The sequence below is a fragment of the Tenebrio molitor genome, chromosome 1, assembly GCF_963966145.1.
Source record: "Tenebrio molitor chromosome 1, icTenMoli1.1, whole genome shotgun sequence".
Classification (NCBI taxonomy): Eukaryota; Metazoa; Arthropoda; class Insecta; order Coleoptera; family Tenebrionidae; genus Tenebrio; species Tenebrio molitor.
The window spans coordinates 29,093,998-29,118,529 of record NC_091046.1 but is presented as its reverse complement, the minus strand read 5'-3'; the positions used below and the strand labels follow the sequence as shown (position 1 = coordinate 29,118,529).

The 24,532-nt window shown below is 32.3% G+C and overlaps 1 protein-coding gene across 5 annotated transcripts in view; it reads left to right on the top strand.

The window, feature by feature from the left end:
- The first annotated feature begins 3,936 nt into the window (after positions 1–3,936).
- LOC138122522 (probable E3 ubiquitin-protein ligase RNF144A) overlaps positions 3,937–24,532 on the top strand; it is an 87,824-nt gene continuing 67,228 nt past the window's right edge. The window contains exons 1-2 of one of the 5 annotated variants that reach the window (XM_069036758.1): positions 6,563–6,788; positions 6,936–6,961. Coding sequence is in view for 1 of the 5 variants with exons in the window: in XM_069036770.1 (XP_068892871.1) it covers positions 4,048–4,077 (30 nt within the window). In the remaining 4 variants the exon portion in view is untranslated. Of the gene's footprint in view, positions 4,078–6,562; positions 6,789–6,935; positions 6,962–21,424; positions 21,448–24,532 lie in introns of those variants that run through there. The other 4 variants (XM_069036770.1, XM_069036759.1, XM_069036757.1 and 1 more) reach the window with 4 other exon arrangements.

Genomic DNA, 24,532 nt, shown 5'->3' with positions numbered 1-24,532 from the left:
ATTTACATTAGGAAAATTTTCTTTTCCCGTTTTTTTTGCAACCAACTGAGCGGGCCAGTTTAAAACGCGAGTGAAACGAGCGTTTTAAAGGCCCACGAGTGCCATAAAGAGCCCATACACACGAACGAGTTGAATACAACGGTTTTTTTTTGTTCGACGAGCCCCTTAAAGGCTCCAAGTCGCTTAAAATCGTTAAAATTAGCTTGACGTTTCATTTTGACAAGTTGTGATATTTATCTCCGTTCACACAGGAGAAAATTCTCAAATTCTGACAGTGTCGAACAAAAAATATGTTTTTTGCACGACCTGTATAGAGGCTGTCTTAAAATTCGCGAATTCCAAATTCAGAGCGTTGTAGGGGATCACTTCAGTAGTCGAAATATGGAAATTAAAAAAAAAAAATCGGGACTCCCCCCCACAAAGATACATTGGTCTGAAGGTGCACTCTTTGAAGTGCGTTTGGCTAAAAAGTTCAGTGTTTATTTATGGTGTAGATGATTGTGGAAAAAAATAACGTAAAACATTTTTTTGAAAAATAGCTTTACTTTGGAGTAAAGAATTATAAATTTTTGTAATTTTTCTTAAAAATGGAACGGCAACGTAGCTAGAATAGTATTTTGTCACTGTGGATATGAAGGCTGCTATGTATTGAACAAAATTAAAGTGCTTATATCTTCTTCAGGAAGAGCGAATTTTTTTTTCTAAGTATTTTTCGAGCTCCACTGGGTCCTTCCCTACCACGCTCTGAATTTGGAATTCGCGATTTTGAGACACCTTGTATAATGAGCAACTTTACTCCCTGATTGTATGAAGTAAACCGGGTCTTTTTTCCCCTTCGGCAAAAAAACCATAGTCAACTCAAGCTTTTAGTCAACTTTTTTTCCCTTGGGCAAAAAACCATAGCCAATTCAACCTTTTATGATGCATATTTATTTCGAATTAATTTGTTTTTTTACTCGAGGTGCAGTTTGTAGCCCAAAGGCGAAGCCCGAGGGTCCTACAAAGCACCGACGGTAACAATCATGCAGTCCCGAGGTGCAGATACTATTATTTGCACGATCCAAAAATTTTGAATTGAAAAAGCTGAAAGGTTAAAAATTATTTTTTCTACAACCGTCAAAAAAATGTGACATTTTTGCATCATTATCAAGTCGCAAAGTTTCTCATTTTTTCACGTGTTAAAAAACCATTTTTTTTACAGGTGTGAAAAAATGTAATCTTCATTTGCACGTTTCCGAGTTACAATGACTTGTCACAATACTTGATCTAATTTGCCTTCAAAAATCAAATTCTTTTTTTGACGGTTTTAGAAAAAATAGTGTTTGTATTTCGTGGCAAAATTCGTGTTTTGTTGGCGCTTTCGAATGAGTTTTTGATCGAGACCGTCATGCATCAATAAAAAACACTTATTTTGCGTTGGGTCGTGCAAAAAATAGTATACAGGGTGATTCTGAAATAAGTTTGGAAAAAAACCGGTAATTGGTGACAATGAGAAGAAATCATTGACAAAAAATGTTTTCTTATGAAAGTTTTTTCGTTTTCGAGATACAAATGATTGAAAATTTGGTCAAAATTGCTAGTACGCTGCTGAATTAAAGGTGATTGATTACCTGATTATCTTGGTAGTTTAGCAACAATAATAATCAAAGGTGCCTGTCAGTCACAAACGTAACCTTATTCCTCTTGATCATTTCCATAGAAACATTTACAAAACAGTGTGCGTGCACCTACGACTTTATTGTGGAGTTGATGTACCTGACAATGGTTGCTAATGAAGTGAACAAATTCGGACAAATTTTCCCTATCCATAGGCGTTTGAAATACAAGGATATAGGGTAATTTCCATCCTTTTGATTTCACCTCCAAAAGTCATTTACGCAGAATTATTTTGTATCAAGGATACAACACATTTTTTTTTCCAAACTTATTTCAGAATCACCCTGTATAGACCTCGGGATGAATGATTTTTATCCTCAGTGCTTTGTAGAACCCTCGAGGTACGCCCTCGGGCTACCAACTGCACCTCGGGTAAAAATCATCCACTTCACTCCCTCGGTGCATATATCGTGCGTTCATTTAAATTTAGCCTCAAAGTAGGTGTTAAATACTCGATTGTGAACGCACTATACGGATAAATGGTCACAAATCAGCTGTTTAAATCTACCTACGCTTTTACTCGAGTGGTGCGTTACCACCGACTCTACTTGCTCTACTCTATGTATGTATGAGTCGGTGGTGGGTGCGTTCTCAATCGACTGTCCAACGCCAACTTTGAGGATAAATTTAAATGAACGCCTGATACTATTATACTAATTTTGTGCTGTAGGTAATTTTGCTACTAAATTGTTTTTTTCAAGACCAACGAATATCTACGATTACAAAATGGTTTGTTCAACTGAACAACAGAGATTTATGGCAAAAAGTTGTTTCTTAACAGGTGCAAGATCAGCGGTGAGTGATTATTGAAATGATTTGTTATTCAGTGAGCTGTAACAATATTGTGCTGAACATGTTTTTGAAAATTTTTCAAAATTTGTTGATATAGATTTATACGTATTTAGACACTCCCATGTTTAGTGCCTATAATAATAATCTAAGGGGGAAATTCACGAAACTTTGCAAATTTGTAAATCGTTAACGAAACGGCAAATACAATGCTTCAACAATGTCGGTTGTCATGGTTTTGAATTTTCAATGCCTTATCGAGCCTTTGTCAATCGAATTGTGTCCTACGTTATTATGGGTGATAGTAATAAATTTCAAATTTTAATTTGCAAACGTTAGTCATAATGACAATAAAGATTAAAACTACACGCAACAGAAAAAATTTCTTACATTTGTATGAAGCTTTTAATTGTCAATATAAAGCCAAAATCAAACTGACTTTTACAATCACTGTTGACAGTTATCTTGTCAGCTGTAATGCCGAATCTAAATGAATTCCAAAAACCACTAATTAGACAACGCCTTGGGGAGGGTACCTATTACCATACGAGCAATTGCTAACGAGCTAAACCTTAGCAAAACTACTATTTTGCTCGCCAAACAAATGTTTTGTAAATATCACACGTGTCATTTTTGTCTTACTTATGTGATCATACCATAGTTAACTACATTTCTTAGCAAGCCTGAATTAAAGGGTGAAAATTTGTCAAATTTGGATTTGAACAGTTGTCATTTTTGTCCCACTTTTTTTGGTCCACTGACCGTATTTACATAAACTATTACTGTTAAAAATAATCTTGAAAAATAATTTTGAAACATGGAACTAATGTATGGTTATCCATGCCGATATTTTTATGTTAGAAATCATATTATATCATATCATGATAATTGAAAATTAGTACTTACATTATTAATATTAATATCGCTATATCAAATAAATAATAGTAGTATATAAATACATAATAATCTTTATATTTCATATGTCAAAGATGTAGATTTTTTGATATCAAATAATCAGGATCATCAGGTTCTATTATAGATCATGTTGAACCCATTAAAATGGGTCCATGTCGATAATATTTTCGAGAGCACGACGTAGGTATTTTATGGACTGCGCAATTATTAGATTACCTACTTACCTATTACAAATACAGTACAGTAGGTAGGTACTATTACAATATCTGATTGTAAAAATGTACAAAAAATTGTAATTTCAATTATGTTTTATTTATGACTCATACATTTGAATAAAAGCAGTCACAAAATCAATTAAAATTAATATTAGTCAACGTACTTGGTGCTTTTTTGAGTGAAGCATTTTAGTAAATATTTTTATTAAAAAATCTATATTTCGTATCAGGTTGATTTTCCAGTATTGTTTTGAAAGAGTAAATATAATTGGGCTACAGCCTACAACCGACGCAATAATATCGATCAGTGCGGCATAGACGACCTAGAGCATTCACCGTTTTCCTTGGCGCCACCGTAAAAATATCAGAACGAAATCGGTCTAATAAAACACCAAGTGCAAATTATACGTAGTGTTTTGTAACAATAAAAAGTGAAAATACAGTAATTTTCAGATTTTGCTACATATTCAAAATGAATAGATCTAATAAATGTTTTACTCATGTGAGTACTCTAACAATAACTGATTAGTTTTGTTCATAGGTGGTTAAGATAGATACGTTTTTGTTGAGTTGAAAATATAAGTTAAAAAAATGTCAACGAATTTAAAGACGTATGAATATCGGTAGAAAATATTTTTATCAATTACATTGTTTACATTAAAGTAAAGTGAGATGTCACTCAAGTATGAACCATTTTTTTTAAGTAACTACTACTTTACTAATGATTACGTAAGTAACACAAGTAAATGATAAAAGTATTGAAAACAATAACATAAAGGTACCTATATCTTAACACAATATTTAGTTATATAGGTATGTACTTACATATTTACGTGGGTAAATGTAATACCTACATGTAAAGTATTCACCTCAAATGAAATGTTAGCAACAGTTAACTACCTACCTAATGTGAATTTCTCTTTTCAAGAAAAGGGTACCTTCGTCATTACTTGTGATAATAACACTTCTGTAACGACTAACGACTCCTTTACTTTTATAAATTAATTAAGCGTATTAACATAAATATTGGCAAAAATTTGAAACCAAACAAATGGCACCTGTGAGATACATATCTTCTTATAAGAAGAACATAATAATTCAAGTGATTTAGGTTGTTTTATTTACATTTCTTTTCTCCAGAATAATATGGGATGATCTTCAAAGTTCTGTCTGGGTTGACATTTTCATTATTCATTATTCAGCCAATAGCTCATCAGATAATTGAGGAGTGTCATTAGCTCATGAATTCTTATCACTGATTTATGGTCTCTTTCAACTCTACCGCTTAAATCAAATACTGGTTAAATACAGTTATAAGGTACTGTCGCTAAACGATAATTATGTTTCCTAAAAATTGTGTCCAATTTGAATGCCATCCAACGAATGCTTCCACCATAACATTTAGCAAATTAGTGTTTTTAAAGGTGACTTTGTTCACAATGTACATATTATAGAAGCCCAGGCTTCCCATCCGCAAGAATGAGAACAAATCAAATACTGGTTAAATACAGTTATAAGGTACTGTCGCTAAACGATAATTACGTTTCCTAAAAATTGTGTCCAATTTGAATGCCATCCAACGAATGCTTCCACCATAACATTTAGCAAATTAGGGTTTTTAAAGGTGACTTTGTTCACAATGTACATATTATAGAAGCCCAGGCTTCCCATCCGCAAGAATGAGAACAAATAAAAGGATTATAATTCAAATTCAAACAATTGTAGGTAAAACTATTCAGAATTTTTGATAACTCTACAGTTCTGCGCAGCTGCTACACTCAGAATTTCCTGATGTTAGTGTACATAATATGTTTTGTGAATTCGGTAACATTAATGAACGAAGAACGTTTGTGTTTGTGATTTAAATTATTTGTACGTCGAATCGGAGAAATGTCTTTGCTAATATGAAGTAATGAGCTAATGAGCACGTTAGATATCTGACGCAGGGAAGATTCGTTCTGCTAATCACAAAATTGTTTCGAAACAGTTTTTCTTATGAAAATGATTCACAACGGCAACAGAAAATCCATTTGATTCGTTCGAATATTCAAAAATAACTTCTAACGAACAATATAGGAAATAAATTCTCTAGACAAACTACAGATTGAATTTTAATCAATTAGGTAATATCTGTTCACGTTGAAATGAACATCAGTGGTGCAAATGACCTGACCTGTTACTATGACAACTCATGGGAAAGTTAGTGTCAAATGTGTGCGATTTGCACCACTGATGTTCAATCCAACAGGATATACCTACCTACACTAGAACTAGAGGAAATGTGTGAGCCTTAGGACATTCATTTTAATATGACAATATACCTACAGGTTTGTGGATTTTATCGTGTTATCAAAATAACGATGCTTAGATAAAGTTAAAACTAAAAGTCTCTATTTAAACTCAAAAAGTTTTGTTCCCAGCCATAGATTTTTACAGTATTTTTTCAGTAAAGTAAGACTTGAGTTAGGGGCACATAGAATGACTGCAATGAATCAAAAATTAAATGATACAACTGAAGGTATTTTATTTACATTAACAAATTACAAAAAAAAAAAAAATAGGATCAACTTTCAGGTAAAAAGAATTCTGTATGAATGTTGGAATTTGAAATATTTTTTAACATTTGCAGTATAAAGTTTAAAGAGAGTTTAAGCAGGAAAAATGATAGATCAAACTAAACCGCAATATTTCTACAAAATAAAAAGTGTAAAAAAGTACGGCGTGATCAACAATGACTGAGTCTGTTGGCAATGAAACAGTTGAAAAAAACAATGAAAACATTTTTGGTTATGCCGGTAATGTTTATGCTGTTACAAAAATGAACCTTTGATGGTAAATTTCAAATTTGCCAAATTTCATGGTTACCAATAGACTCAGTCATTTTTGACCACACCGTATAAATAAGTTTACTGTATTGACAAAATATTTATGCATCCAACAATACATCCTAAACTTTGTTGGCTGAGGTGTGTATACATTCGTACAGTTATCAGTTAGAAAATTCTAAAGGAGTAGAGGTCAGAACGTGGCAGTAGTTGAGTAGTAGTTCGTTAAGTCAAACGTGAATTTAGTAAACAAAGTTAATAACACCACACCTGAATAGTGCAAATTAAAACATATAATGAACTGTGAATAGCATCAAATACTGAAACGTAAATTCGAATTACTTTTTCTGTTGTGGGTGAATCCGAAGTAGGACGACTATTTTCACAGGTAAATATGGTTTTTGGGGCCAGAATCGAACTGGTTTCGGTTATGTGACCTTTATTAACATGTTTTGACACAATTTATGTTAATCAAATAGAGGACTTTTGTGCTAGTTTCGTCTTGTTAAAACGTGGAAAAATCTACTTGTTCCAGATAAAATTATACACTCCTTGTAGCACGTACGTATTGAAAACTATCTAAAATAACCATCCACAACTGATTTGACGGTGACGTTTTTAACACAAACAATGGCATATTTCCACAATTCCGTGAAGCAAAGAAAATTACGCTGAATTGTTATCTTGAATTTCACACGTCTTGTTATTTAAAAACGGTTGTTGAATAATGAAAAGTTATTACTTGAGCCCCTTATTTGTATCTAGTCATTATGTTTACGTTTTATAAATGGTACCAACTTATAGCAAGCAAACCATTAAGTTAAAGCTTAAGTGATGAAATTGTTCTGTGTATCATGCTTGCTTGTCTGTCTTGAATACAAATTATACAGTTAGAACAAAGCATACAAATAATATTCATCCATATTGTATCACTACAGCAAAGAAAAAAAATTCTCATTTTAGTACCTGTTGTCGGCTCACATGGAAGGACCAAAATTTCTAAAATTATTATGATCACAATTATTTTTCATGTACCTAAGTACCTATAATCAGTTTATAATGAAAGATGTTATCAAATTTTAGGCCAACTCCACCAGAGATTAGCGAATTTAAGTATATGCAAATTAACAGCAGAAGATGATGATCACGTAACACTATTGTTTCAGCCCAAGATTTTTACTGTGAGAAAAAGTTTTACTGTGTATGTACTCTGCACCGTAAAGAATAGTTAACAGTTCATTTTACTTATGTTCTTTTGATAAATCAAATATGTATTTCAAAATTGTAGTTTTTCGTATCGTTTCGAACCACCATAAACAAAAATCTAGGTAGAAACTCAAAAAGGTCAATGTTCACTTTCGACGCACACCACAACCAACGCAACTTGATCAAGCCAAGCCAAATTTACAAAAATATTAGGTTTTGCCATTTTAATAATATTTACGGCGGCCTGGATGGCTTACTCAGGTGAATTGCGGATTGTTGAACGCTTCAGCTAAACAAATGTATCGGCGGCAAAACTCTAATACATTATGTATATTCGAATTCCACAGGGCTCTAGATATGCGTTCTTTTTTTAAATTCTCGTATCCCACCTCCACCTGGCGGCACGGCAATTTTGCCGGAGTACATACACTATTACGGATAATACTATTAAGTAGGTAATAGTGCAGTGCTTATCAACATAATTACCGGCGTCTCGCCTCCACATTTTGACTTTTTTGTGTTTTATGTTCTGTGTCAATGTTAAGGAATTTCCTTATTATTATTATTATTATTATTATTATTAAATTAAGCTAAATTACGGAGGCAAACCTTTTACGCAATTTTGTTTAAGCGTTAACAAGTAAAATTTAATTAATACAGACTGATTCACATAACTTTCCGACCCTAACGAAAGTTAAATGCAGCCAGTAATACATATAGTTTGTTTTTTAATCAAAGAACCACGACCTGTTGATTTAGGTTTGCAAATATAAAATTTTACTAAATTTAGGAAATTTAATGATATCTGTTGGCTATACCAGCCAACGCCTGTCATTTTTAATGTCCTTGAGAGTACGCAAACTCGCATCTAAAATTCGAATGTGTTATTAAAAATGCCTCGCAAAGTAAGACATTTATTAAACTTTCAAGTTAGTTGTTATTAGTTATTGTTAACTTTATTAACATGCTGCGCTTCTAATATCTCTAATAACCTCAATTTCTATATGATGAGATTTTCACCCTAGGTCAAAAGTGTACAATGTTGTCAGCTCTATTTGAGAAGCAACTCTTCAAAGCGCATTATGGCACATAAAACAGTTTTTTGGGTAGAAGCAAAAAACGTATATTTTCTAATTCGATTCACTTTACGTTAAAACTAAACGGCCATTTGAGAAGTTCTGTTAGATGGATCACATTAATGATCTCATTTAGATCAAAAAGACCCTAGATATTTAGAAAATTTAAAAAAAAACATCGGACATAATGCAATTTGATTCATTCTAGTGAATGTAATGCGTTTTGTTGTGGTATGTTTGGACATAATGCTTATTGTTAATCGTGAAATTTATTATAACATTGTAAAAACCGAGGTAAACACTTAATTGAAAAGCCAAATTAATACTAGACAAGATTTTTAATTGAAACATAATTTATAAACTAAAAGACACGATTGAAACCGCTAATTTGAGGTTAGATACATACCAAAATGTATCCAAAATGCCAATGAAACAACATAATGCGTTTTGATCCGTCTACCTCGATGGACATTATACGTTTTGATGCAAGCATCAGATTTCAAACTGAAATTAAATAGAGATATAATTTTATTTTTAGCAGAGGTAGGGCTGTAAAGTAGTTATAGAGGATTACAAATCCACTTCAAACTGAATTTTGGCCTCGACTGGACATAATGCGATTTGATTAGTTGCTCCTCATTTTAGGTGTAAATTGCGGTGTTGTGGTTCTTTGATTAAAAAACAGACTGTACGTATAGTGAAATTTTTTTAATAAACAATTGTCAGTGTCAAAATGAAGTAAAAAACCATACTGTACCACCCTAAAATTTGGACATGTGGACCAACTGTATAACAATTTGACACCAAATCATGGTTAAGGTTATGTTCACTTCACTTCCCGTACCTTTCTTCCGTGAATTCATTTTCAAAACAAATTTAATGAGAAATCAGGAGAAACCTTTTTGAATTTGAAATAAACTCTCGCTCGTTAGGGCGCAGGCTCAGTTACATAAAAAAATGTTGACACTCAATGTGACCAATCGTATTATCATGAAAATCACAGTTTGGCTCATACCAACAAGACAACGTTTTGACAATTGTTTATTAAAAAAATTCAACTATATATAACTTGATACCTTTATTTACAATGAAATCTGGACATCCTGGCATTATTGACAATCACTTGACAGTTCCTTTTTGTATAATTCTGAAATACTTTTTGTTAATTAAAATGTGCTCCAATGACGAAAGGACCGATATGATATTGATATATAGGGTGTGTCAAAATTCGCGAATTCCGAGCGTGGTAGGGAAGGACCCAGTGGAGCTCGAAAAATACTTGGAAAAAAAATCGCTCTTGAAGAAGATATAAGCACCTTAATTTTGTTCAATACATAGCAGCCTTCATATCCACAGTGACAAGATACTATTCTAGCTACGTTTCCGTTCCATTTTTAAGAAAAATTACAAAAATTTAGATTTTTTTACTCCAAAGTAAAGCTATTCTTCAAAAAATTGTGTTACGTTATTATTTTCCCACAATCATCTACAATCTACACCATAAATATAACAATAAACTAGTGTTGTGAGGTCCGGTAAGTGACTTAGTCAATGAGCCATTTGACCGGTCAATAATTGTCAATGACTTGACGTATTTGACCAGTCATTTTTAAAATTTAAATTTCCCGCTTATAATGAAGATTATAGGATATGATGACTGTTTGACTGATGAGATGAGGTTATGCTGGGTTGTCTGATTTCATTTACGTAGCTGCTGACAATGAAGAAATCGATTATAACAATAAATAAGTAAATTATGACAATGAAACATCTAAAACTTTAATAAAGATCATTGTGGAAAACGATTAAGTGGTTTTTGTTTTTTAATCATTTTTGTGTCTTCTTAGCATGACATACAATATATTTTTATTTTCATAAAATACTTACCTACTTTTTTAAATTCTAAACGAATGTTTAAGTACTTTAAAAGAAACTAAAAAACTGAAAATACACACACAGTTGTGTTAAAAGTTTAAAAGCGTTTTAAATTAACAAAAAGTTCAAATTCAAGCAAATATGTTAAAGAAAAAACAAAATATAACTTCAAACAATTCAAACTTAACCTCACTTACACAATTTTAGAACAATAATTTATCGATCAATAAATCTTATAAAAAATGGAATTAAGAACCATTATTTGGTATTAAAATAATCCTTGACATTGAAAGAATCATTTTGTGATGTTTAACTAGTTCCTACTTTTTGACCAATAATGACTGGTAATTGACCGATCAAGGACCGGTCAACTTTGACCAAAAATAAATGACCGGTCATTTATCCATCACTACAATAAACACTGAACTTTTCAGCCTGTATTTGAAGAAAACGCACTTCAAAGAGTGCACCTTCAGACCAATGTATCTTTGTGGGGGAGTCCCGATTTTTTTTCCCATATTTGGACTACTGAAGTGATCCCCTACAACGCACTGAATTCGGAATTCGCAAATTTTGGGATACCCTGTATGATGAGTCAGGTTCTTAAATAAAAAGAAATATTGTCTATTAGTGCCATTTTAAAATTTTTACAATTGAGCCTTGTGTGAAGGATCACGAATCAGCTGTTTAAATCTTACGCTTTTACACGAGTGGTGTGTTCTCAATCGACTCTCCAACGCCAACTTTGAGGATAAGTTGAAATTAATGCACGATACTAATTCGATTTACATTAATTAAATAATAAATTGAATCAAAATTGCGTTTTTGGCTACAAACGTCAAAATGACAATGTATGAAATTTAATCAGCAAACTGACAACGTAAAAAGAAAACTAACGTAAAAATTGTTCAACATGCATTCCGTTTTGGAGTATGGTCCTTGTATCTTCGTAAGGAATTCTGACTTAAGCCCTAAATAAACCGAACAAAGACCCAACTTAAAGAAATGTATTGTCATATTGTGCCTGTCAATCACTAGACGGTCTCCGACAAATATATTGAGTACTACCCCAGGTAATTTTTTTCTCCGAGACCGCCTAGTGATTGACAGGTACAATATCACAATAAATTTCTTTAAGTAGGATCTTTGTTCGCTTTATTTATGACTTAAGTCAGAATTCCTTACGAAGATGCTTCAACTCTGTTTAAACAGGACTTTTGAAAGTGGCGTACCTAATGTCTCTGCGAGTTATGGCTATACACTCATCACGAATTCTTTGAGTTCTTTAATCGTAAGTACAGGTGTTTAGTACTCTTTCTTTTAATACGCCTATGAAAATGGGGTGGGGCCCCATCTTGCTTGAACCACATACGTTGTTGTCTTGTTCCTGTATTCAGATCCAACTCGTACAACAATAAGGGCTAACCTGCGATTTGGATGTCTCTGTACTCTGTAGATACAGATCCGCAGTGACCATGGCTTTTTGCTTCTATGGAAATGATCGAGAGGAGTAAGGTTACGTTTGTGACTGACCTTTGATTATTATTGTTGCTAAACTACCAAGATAATAAGGTAATCACCTTTAACTCAGCAGCGTACTAGCAATGTTGACCAAATTTTCGATCATTTGTATCTAAAAAATGAAAAAACTTTTGTAAGAAATTTTTTTTGTCTATGACTTCTTCGCATCATTACCAATTAACGGGTTTTTTTCCAAACTTATTTCAGAATCACCTGTATAGTCGTTTTCAATGACATCCGTGCTGTCAATATGTTGGCAGCACTTGTTGTTTCAGTTTAATAATTTTGAATTTCCTAATTTGGCAATTTACCTTGACGCGGCAAATTGACAAATTCAAATTATTATGTATCATTTCCGACAAATCAAAGGAAATAGTAGTATGATTCGGATTCCGATGATGATTTAGTTTAAGCGTGTTGTACACCATGTGGAAGACTGGGTTTTATTGTTTGTTGTTGATGTTTCACGAAATATAAATTTTCTTTTATCATAACCTCAATTTCTTGTTTGACATTTTTTTAACTAGGATTTGCTTATACTCTGAATACTGTTAATGAATTTCGGTGTACAATCTGATTCAACATATTAAAAGTGACACTGACAGCACGGATGTCATTGGAAACGACTACATATACATAATGTATTCCAACTTAAAAAAAAACGATGCTTAGCCATGACATCTGACAGATTTCATCCTGTGTATCTGAAGAAAAGTTTGGTTAGGAATTTTGAAAATGTTGAAGTCACAATGTTGCCATACTTATGTTTCGGTTTTTTGCTAATCGATTGAAACTGTATTAAAAGAAATTAATAGAGCAATTGAAAAAAAAGTATGTATTATTCTTTATTTTCAAGATTTATTGTGAGTTCCTTTAAGTCTCGTATACTTAATCAAAATTCGTTTGTAAATTCTTACCTGATAACTTAATATGGGTAAACATGGGAACAAATACAAAGTAAATTCACAACCCGCATGTAATATGGTCTTCACTTTTGAATTTTGATGGATTGCATTTTTAAATCTGTGTTCTGTACTTACCCACCGACGAATTTGAGACCCTTTTTGATAAATCCAAGTTTCGTCCAAGTACACAAACAGGAAATTTTCACAAGCATTTTTCATCGGTGGGAACTTTCTTAAAAACTGTAGCTTTGAAGTTTTGACGTGTTTTTGTTCACAAACCCTTTAAATTATTACTTTGTGTTGTCTAATTTAAAATACATCAGAAACACGTCAAAATGACATTTATTGATAACTTTAAACTATATTTTGTTTTAGAATCATCTTGCAACATGGCATTTCAAATTTCAAATTTAGTTAAAAAAGGTTTACAACAAAAATGAAATTAAATAGAACTACTACTTTCCTCAGTACTGCCAATATAACAAAATTAAAGCATGGCAACCTATTGTTTTTTTTTTAAAGATGAAGTAGATTACTGTTTTAATTATTTTAAATTACAGATCTAGTGAATGATGGAATTAGTATTTTTGGTTGCATCAAAGACCATTTCAGAAATAAGCAGCAATTGACTCATATTGTACAGTCGATGGACAAATAAAACTGGGACAAAAATGACAATCACATAAGTCAAAATTTACAAATTTGCATCGTTTAATTACGGCTTTATCACAAATAGGTTAACTTTGGTATGACATGTTATATAGACACTGACAAATATATTGACAATTTAATGGTCTGACTTACATAGATTAAATTTTAAGTGTCCCAGTTTTATTTGTCCACCGACCGTACATATGATATAAATGACTATAAATGATTGAAGCAAAATAGTGGATTGGCAACACTGATGCAGTTGCTAGTGCAAATCTTCTCGTGCATCATCTGTCAATCATTTCTAATTAGGTTAGGTTAAGTCACGAAATACATTGGCGTTGGAAAAAAAAATGATTTTTTTGACGTTTGTTTCAATTTTGAAAATTGCGTGTGTCATGCCAACGATGTTGCCAACTAAAGATTTCAAATGTATTACCAACATAACAAAATAATTTTCAATCATTGATAGTCACTCGGTACATACACCGATATTGGGAGGCAAAAATTTGTCGCTGTCGTAAATCTTAATAATGATAATCCTTACTGTTTTATTTAAATACGATCCAAAGTTATTTAAGTCAAGAAGCCAGATTCCCATTTTCCCCGGCCGCTACTTTATACATTTTCGGTACGATAGAGAGCCTTTTGAGGTACTTATCAAATCTCTGCTATAAACAAGAAGAAATCTAATACGGAAATTAAAAGTATTTTACTTAATGTTAAAATTTACATCTACGTCAATGATTTCGTCAGGCTCTCAGATTTTTTATTTATAAATTATAAAACAACTACATAATTCATTTAATTTGTATATATTTCAGTTCAAAACTAATTTTTAGTATTAATACATTCAGATTTTAATTAATAATCCTTATGTTCGCACTGATCTGTGATCTCACGGGCAATAAATTTAATAGTATATTATGATACAAGTTTATAAGGAAGCCTTTAAAGCACGCGCACGAGCACGACGCGTAGCGGAGTGCTTATAACGTCGCAAGTTCTTTAAAAGCCCTTATCATACGCTATTTTTTATTATATGTACCTGCACTACAATCTGAAAATTGTAATAAAAAAGTAAATTGAAATACCTTTTCCGAAGTAATCTGTGTCATTAATCGTTGATATAGAAAATTAAAAACATTTTTTTTTTGTGAAGAGAACTCGACAAATAATATACATAACTATTCTGCGAATTGACAAAATTACTTTTTTTATGGAAAAGAAAAAACTGTACACTTAAATTCATTGCATATGTTGGGTAACATTCAAGTCTTTTATTGAAACTATCATAATGAATAAAATAAATGTTTTTTTGAAAATGTTAACAATTAAATTTGTGCGTGTTGATTTGGAATATGTAGTTGTAAAACCGGATCAAACCTGCAAATAACAATTACGTTATTTTGTAAATTTGAGTGATAATAATGTTAGATTGGTATATAAGAGAAAGTAGGCTCGATCCTGGTTCCTGGGGGAGTTTTTGAGAGTTAATTTTGAGTTGGCAGCCTGGTTGCCACAGACTTTGAAGTAAATGCAAGCAAATTTAAATAGTTAACATTATATTTACATTTTATTTTCACTCTAAAGACATTTTGTTAATGAGCAATTTTATTTAAACGCAGATAATAACAATTTTGACAACGGTGCAGCGAATTAACCACCGGACAAATGCCCCTAGGAACTAGGATGGAGCCAACTCTATTTAATATACTAATTTAATATAATGTAAGAATTTAGTTTTTTCACTACTAGTCTTAGAAGGCGTCATTATTGAGTCACGAACTGAACCCAGAAGTAGAATTTCTCTCCTACTAGTTAATAATTTTCCATTATTAACCAGTGGTTAATAATGAACAGCCGTCACCTAGCAACGAAAGATTTTCTTTGATTTTATTGGTTAACGTAGACAGACGATTTTCAATTTTCATAGCAACCGTTGAAAAATGACAACTCGGATCGTCGCATCGGACAAACAAATGTAATTAATAATTATTATTAGAAAGTGTTTTAACGTATCTAGTAGTGAAAAAAATAATATATACACCACGGTCGAGAAGACAATTTTAAGCCTCGCTTCTTTATTATCTATACCGGGTATCAACCACCAAACCTGGCCATAGGCACATTAGACATACTAAAATAATATATGAGTTGCTATGAAACATATTATTGTTTCGTCAAATTTGCCCAATAACTGCTCTGTGTTAGTCTTCCCTTTTGCAAATTTCAAAAGTATTTCTACTTTCTACGTTACCTACATCAAAAGTTTCCTGATGGCATTGTTTGTACGGATGATAATTATAGCTGTCAATATGACATTACACAATATGTAATATATTTCATAGCAACTCATATATTATTTTATTGTGTAATGTGCCTATGGCCAGGTTTGGTGGTTGATACCCGGTATACAGCGAGCGGCAAAAGTATGGAATAAATTCATTAGAAATTAAACAAATTTTTTTTCAACAAAATCTTTGAACAGGTCAATTTAAGTTTATAAAAACACATGTTTTAATATAAAATAAAATTCCAAGCAGTCATTTGTTTTCGAGTTATGACGTCATCGATAGTTTTTTTAAATAGAAACCCCCTATTTTTGTTCTTGATTCTGATAGGCCTTTTAATTGTCTAAACGCCAGTATAAAAATTTTGTTATCTTACATAAGGAAATTTTTGAGAAAAAAAAAAAAAGTTGGAAAAAATAAATTTTATAACAAACAAAAACGAGTCAAAAACTGTGTTAGTAAGTACTTAAAATTATGGAATTCAATCTTCTAATTGCCATCCTCCAGCTTGTTGACAATAAGCAAGTTTATGAAGAAATTCCCCCTGTTTTAATTTTATTTAGTTTTATCCACGCACCCAATCAAAATTAAAATTTCTATACGTTGTGTTTCTGATAAATGAGTCATTTTCGAAAACGTTTTGTAAAACAAATAATACATACAAATGAAATTGACAGTAACATTTGACTGTTTGATTTGCCTACTTGATTTTTTAGACTTGTTTTTGTTCTTTATAAAATTTAATTTTTCCAACTTTATTATTTTTTTTCTCAAAAATTTCCTTATGTAAGATAACAAAATTTTTATACTCTCATTTAGACAATTAATCGGGATATCAGAATCAAGAAAAAAAATAGGGGGTTTCCATTTAAAAAAACTATAACTCGAAAACAAATGACTCCTTGGAATTCTCTTTGGTACTAAAATATGTATTTTTATAAACTAAAATTGACCTGTCCAAAGATTTTTTTGAAAAAAATTTTGTTTAATTTTTAAGGAATTTATTGCATACTGTTGCCGCTCACTGTATATAAAAATGAATCGCCGTTCGTTAGTCTCGCTAAAACTCAAAAACGGCTTGACCGATTTGAATATTTATTTTTTTATTTTGTTCGCTTTACTTCAGGGGTGGTTTAAAAAAAAAAATCGGAAAAGTTGCCTGGAAAATTGGAAAATTCGGGAAAAACTGAAAGTGCTTTTTTCTATGGGAACGGCTGCAACGATTTGGCTAATTTTTTTTTTTTAATGTTCGTAATAATCCGTATGAGGTTTTTATGTAAAGAAAAATTGGAAAAGTTGCCCGGAAAATTGGAAAATTCGGGAAAAACTGAAAGTGCTTTTTTGTGATGGATATGCATAATTTTTGTTTTTGTTTTGTTCGTTATAGTAGTGAAAAAGTTTTCAGAAAAAAAAAATCGGAACAATTACAAAGGAACTTAGAAAAATTCGGGCAAACTGCAAAAATTATAATTTTTGTATGCATTCTCGATCATAACTGACGACAGGAACGACATATTTGATTAATTCTTTTTTTTTTTTTGTTCGATATGCCCCGGGATGGAAATAACTCAATTGAATGTTTTCAGTAGAAAAAAAATTTGGAAGATTTGGAGAAAAATCTGGAAAAACTAAATTAAAATAATTCGGGGAAAACTGAAAGTGCTTTTTTGTATGAACTCAAGACCATAACTCAGGATTCGAACGATGGCTATGCGTAATTCTTTTTTGGTTTTGTTTGTTAGGGTTTTGGATAGGTTTTCGGAAAAAAAATTCGGGACAATTACAAAGGAAAATTCGGACAAATTTCAAAAATTATAATTTTGTATGCACTCTCGATAATAACTGACAATAGGAGCTACATTGTAGGTATAATAGAGTCATCTGCAATTCATAAAACCGCAATAATAAAAACACTTTTCTTTGTTAAAAAGTCTCCTTTATTTATTACTTACCTACTTTTGTCCGTCGCTTGGGTCACATTATTCTAAGATATAAAGTTTTGTGGTTATTTGTGAACTCTTAAACTATATTAATTAGACAATACTATCATTAATTTCGTCTCAAATGAAAACGACTATTACATTCAAAATAGATCTGAAACACACTCTAATGCTTGATGCTTTTTTTTTGTTTTCAATTGAAAAAAATCTTGAAAATTTGAAGAAGAATCTGGAAAAACGCAATCCAGTAAATTAAAATTAAATATTAATCAACGTAGGAATTTAATAAACAAGTAATAGTTAAATGTATACATATAAATCATAAACAATGCACTTCTTCAAGTGGAGTTACATAAGGTAGAGTGCCTAAAATACTTGCAGCATTTCCACGTTGAATTGCCAATGAGATTCTTTGGTAGAAGAAAAATTTTGCTTTTACTTTTGTGTTGTTTCGCGATCTGTCCAACAAATGTAGTAGTTGTTTTATTTCTATTCCAATTTATTTGCCTACATGCACAAATGTCATTTGACCGCTGATTGTGAAATTGGGCATATAACCAATCGGATTGTTTACTTGAACATGATCTTGCAATCGAATTCGAAATGTAAATATTGGGTGATTATTATTAAATAATTGTGGATAAATCTGGCAACTATGTACGAAAATTTATGTGGCAACTGTGTGGGTAGGTTAGAGTTGACATTTCTTTGACAGTTCATAGTCGCGCAATTTTGAAAGTTGTCAAATCAATGTGTAATGGAATTTAAAAAATCAAATGGATGCTTATGAAATGTCATACAAATGTCAACTGTATCCCATTTACACAGTTGCCACGTACATTTTCGTACATAGTTGCAATACTTATTCATAATCATTTTGAATCACCCAATAAAACTGCTTGAGATTCATTGTGATTTCAAATTTAATGGAAGAAAATAAATCATTTGTTTGGACATGAAATTCTGACTTAATTAAATTGTGACTTAAATTCTGGAATAAAACCGCATGGTTCCAACTCGATCACATCCCAGACACATCACACACATCCAGCATTTCAGCAGTGTAGAATACTGTCGATAGAATTCATCTCCCATGTAAAATTCTTCATTTTTACTTTGTTTACACATTTCCAATAGCTTTTCACAGATTCACAAAACGATCACAAACAAATTTAGGTATTGAAATTTGGACAAGACAACGTCTGTCGGGTCAGCTCTTCGCGATATTATAATATTGGGTTACCCTCCGGATCGACCACTCTTCTTCTAATTTGGAAAGAATGATAGATACCACGTAAACGTCAAATTCGCCTGTCAACTCTGTCCAAGCTGACAACCGGAAATCAGAAATGGGTTTAGATTACAGTGGTACCAATTGTATTTATATTTAATGTACAGTTGCGGCCGTTGAAAACTCAGACACTTTGACAACGCCAAACTTTTAGCTTTGTAAATGGTATTGAAAGTGACGTTTCTCAAAATGTCACTCAAACATTATCCACATTAATTTCTTTCGCAATGGCTCCGTCCCTCAGTCAAACACATTTTTGCAAATCAGATAATTGCGGCATTTCAAAAGTTACGCGCGATTCTGACCTAATATGTCAAATACTGACACTGACTTTATAATCCTTGATGAAAATCCTGTTTACGCTAATCAAATTTCGGAATTTATACAAAGTGTTTAAATCTTTCCTGTCTGAGATTTCAACCTCCGCAACTGTACATAAAAGACATAAAATTCATTGGAATTGTAAACAAGTTTCATTTAATAACCAAACGAAATTCAAACCGTATAAAATATAGCCAGTACTATTGATCTCAATGAATTGAAGTTGGAAGGTTGATTAGGATTGATTATAGCTAATCAAAATGTTACAAAAAAAATATTCAAATCGGTGAAGCCGTTTTTGAGTTTTAGCGAGGCTAACGAACAGCGATTGTAGGTGATACGAAGTGCACCGGGTCAGCTAGTTTATTAATAAACTACCTCGGCTTAAAAAAATGTCTTCTCTACCTTGGTGTATAATTACTATTTTTCGAGTTCTCAGGCTACGTTAGACTAATATTCACTAGAGTGCTTTTCAACGAGAGGTATAATTTGTTTCAAAATCAAAAATCCACCAACACTGCATTCTACCTCGAAAATACAACCGACAACGTCGCCAATTTTTGTTTTTAGTGTGTTTGAAAGTGTCAAAAAAACGTGGGGTTATGAAATAAAACTCTTGACAGTCGTTTTGGTCGTAGTTCATCGTGTTTTTAAAATTTTTCGAAGCACTTAATGAACGCTCGCTTTAATTTAGCGGTTAAAAGATTCCTTGTTTTTCGAGGCATTTTTATAATTTGATATTTGTGACACACTGAAGGTCAAATTTTGGCGGAAGGTTGGACCAACCCAGAAAAATGAAACTTATTCTAGGGATTTCTTTTTTTCTGCCAACATAATTCAACAGGTGGTGGATTTTTGATTTTGAAACAGATTATACACGTCTACTCGTATAAACTTGCGCAGAAATCTGTTTCGGTCTGCGCTGGCGTGGCTTACCTAGACAGTAGCGGCGTTAGTTTGTACTTTTTAGGGAATTTCATTTCGACAGCTGATTTGTCGCAAATTACAGCCAAGTTATTGTTCTTTACCGTCTTCTTTTTTATGTCATACAACTCGATTTCTAATCTCGGTTGTGAAAATCTGATATTTTCTGTGTTGTGAAAGTAAGAACAAAAATAAAACAGGACTACGCCAATGCACTCGATTTTGGGTTGCCCTTCCCCTACATCCGGCGCATCTCGGTAGCCACGCCTGTGTACCTCTCGTTGAAATGCACTCTAACGACGATTCGATGTCAAAAGTAAATTTGATGTTAAAAGCGAAATTTTAGTAAAAATTTAGGCATTAATTAAAATCACCATGAGCAGTAGTGAACGAAAGTCTGTTTATATAGTTCTCCCAGAGCTGCAGCGATTTTATGGCAGGGTACCATTGTATAAACGTTAACAACACCGACAATAGATTTAAACCGCAAGCACAACCCCTAATCGTAAATTCGTCCAAGTACTATCCTGTAAACTGACAGGTATAGAACGAAAATGATGATTGACAGGGGTCTGTTTATGTCGCTTATTGGCATCTCAACACGCGTAATAATTACTATTGCCCTGCCATAAAATCGCTGCAGCTCTGGGAGAACTATACCTTATTGGCTACCATTAACAGCACAAAATTATATATGGCATTAAAGACGGCCATTATTCATACTTATATAATAATTGTATGAATTAAAATAGCAAGTAATAAATAGTAATAACAATAATAAAGTGATTGGAGATGATTAGCAACAGATGACCTTGTTTGCGATTCCAGTATTTTGCATCTTAATCTCAAGTTAAAGTGGATTACAGTCACAAACATTAAAATAATGTTGATGGGTATTGTTATCTCATTTCTTAAACATTAACAACAAATACTATTTACAACTGCAGAATTTTGATTCGACATCGATTGGGTACACAGTGGTTTATATTCTTCAAACTTTTCAAGATGTCGGTGATGTAAGAAAGTAAATCGTTAAATTACAGGTAAACAAGATTGTGATATAACTTATATGTAAACGCATAACTGGTTTTTAAACTAAATTGAGACAAAAGTTGATATTTACATTGAGGGAAATGCCGTCTATCCTTTCGTTCATATTTTTTAATTAATTGGTTTGGAAACGAAAGAAAATTTGTTAACTCTAAAATAAACTATTTTAGAATCTGCATTTCTAATAGGTCTATTATTGTATTCAATTTGGAGTCGTTTATGACTATCTCTTAAACCACTCGTAGTTTAATAGATCTCTAAAAAAATTGTTATCAATATTTCAGTGTATTATTGTCATTTACACCAAAAAACTTCCAATATTAATGTTCAAACTCTACTTTTTAACATAATATTACAGATGTAGTTGCATCCGTTACCTTGAATCACCAATTACATAATACAAAATTCCCTAGAATTTGAAGATTTAATTTTTTTATTTAAAAATTAAAAGAAGGGTGCAAATTCTAAAAAATAACATAAAAACTCGTTTTATAAGGGCATTGGCGCACTCGTCCCATACAAAACTCCCCTACGGGTCGTTTTCTACACTTGGGACTCGTGCGCCAAATCAACCCTTATTAAACTCGTTCTTTAATATACAGGCTGTCCCAGAACTGGCGTACATCCCGTTAACCACGTGCTCCGCTCTTTCTGCTGAGAAAGATTTCGCTAGAATTTTTTTGTTTAAACTTACACCGAGTGACTATCAATGATTGAAAATTATTTTGTTATGTTGGTAACACATTTGAAATCTTTAGTTGGCAACATCGTTGGCATGACACACGCAATTTTCAAAATTGAAACAAACGTCAAAAAAAATCTATTTTTTTTTCCAACGCCAATGTATTTCGTGACTTAACCTAACATAAATAGAAATGATTGACAGATGATGCACGAGAAGATTTGCACTACCAACTGCATCAGTGTTGCCAATCTACTATTTTGCTTCAATCATTTATAGTCACTCGGTAGTTTTTAAACTACAGCAATTTTAAGTTAGCCAATCACAACAGAAAGATTACAGATAAATCTACCGTGAGCTCTTGTTTCCCAGGAAACGCTGGATTGAATTAATATTTGTCTGCGATGATTGGTTAAATTAAAATCGTTCTAACTTAAAAACAAAAGGATTTAAACAATTTTTTTTGCAGAATCCATTTCGGAATAAATATTTACATTTGCAGTTAACGGGATGTACGTCAGTTCTGGGACACTCTGTACTATTAAAAAACTGAAAATCTGAAATGTATGTATTCAAAGTATGTAATACATAGACTATACAGGGTTATTCTAAATGATTGTAGTCGAAGTAGGCGTGAAAACTGAATGTAAAATTTATGGTTGCCGCTCCACATAAAAAAATATCAAAATGATGTGAATAATAGTGAGTACACACCGTTCACACACGGGAGTTAAATTGGGTGCAAAACAACTCAATATTTTTAAAATTAATTGCAAAACAACTCAATATTTCTGGATTCAGTCGTTAATTTAACAAAAATAAATAAAAACCTCATCAAAACTGACAGTTCACATAAAAGCGGCAAAAATGTACTACTCTCGTGTCAAAAATGGATTACTCTCTAGAATTCGAACTTTTTTCATGTTGTGTGTAACTAGAATTTTCAAAAGTTATTTTGAATGCCTAAGGTTGGTTACTCTGAATTGAGAGATTAAATCCAAATAAATATGCCTCCAGTAACCAAAATTGATTGTGAAATGAAAAATCATCTATCACTTAGCGAGAAATTAGTCATTTGCAACTGTTACAATTAATTTGCTGTCTTACTTTTTTGGGATATCTTTTGTTTGTCACCAGAAACCTCATAGCCTCCAACCTAACCAAATTTATGGCAACCTAGTAACGAATATCCCTAAATCCCAGGGAGTAATCCATTTTTGACACGAGAGTATCCGTTTATTAAACAAATTTTTGACTTTTTTGGAGTGTACCTATGCTGACATACATTTTCAGTTGCCTATACACAAAATCTAGTTATAAAAGCGTCAACAAGAAAAGTTTGGTTATGTTAATGGAGTTAATTCTCTTCTTTGCAAACAATGATTAGCAATACCGTACTTCTCTCTGGCCCTTAACAGTATTCTTTTACGTTTCATATCTTCTTCTTGTTCAGCCATTTCGTGTAAGTAATACAACGTCGTCTACACTAGCAAAGCACGTAACTCCAAAATGCAAAATTTTACAGGAGCAACAATAAACTGTAGGTACCAGAAACAAAATTGCATTCTGCTAACCGGCGAGTTCACCTGGATACAAGAAACTGAATGAGGTTTCTTGTATCCAGGTGAACTCGCCGGTTAGCAGAATGCAATTTTGTTTCTGGTACAGTTTATTGTTGCTCTTGTAAAATTTTGCATTTTGGAGTTACGTGCTTTGCTAGTGTAGACGACAACGTGATCAAGAATGACTGAATCTGTTGGTAACAATGAAAATTTGAATGATTTTGGTACCACTGTAATCTAAATGCACTTCCGGTTGTCAGCTTTGACAGAGTTGACAGGCGAATTTGACGTTTACCATCAAAGGGTCATTTTTGTAATAGCACAAACCACGGCCTCCTAGATTAATAAGAGACTCGTCTCTTATCCGGCCTGTCGCATTCGATAAATGTCTGTTTTTCAAAATTCCCCGTATAGTAGGTCCATCTAGCGGCTTTAATGTGACCCATATATTAGTATATGCAACTAAAAATACGTATGAATAATGACATTTTATATAATAAATTGTCAATTTGAAAAACTAAGTGCAGTCGAAACTTTAAAAAATGCCACAAACAAAGAAAAAATGTTGTATTAGTTCACGACATAAAGTTAACATTTCTTATCATAATCTACCCAATGATATGACTTTAAATGCGGCATGGAAAATAGGACTGAGAGATCATACTGGTAATATCATGAGTGCCGCAGAATAAGCAAGTAGTAAAATTTTACCAAGATTCCAAAATTTAAGGACCAATGTAAATGTTTCAGTCACCTTGCAAGATAGTTCTCTGGAAAAACTAGAAAAATAATCTCCATTTACTTATTTGCCAAGTACCAATTTTCAAATTGAGA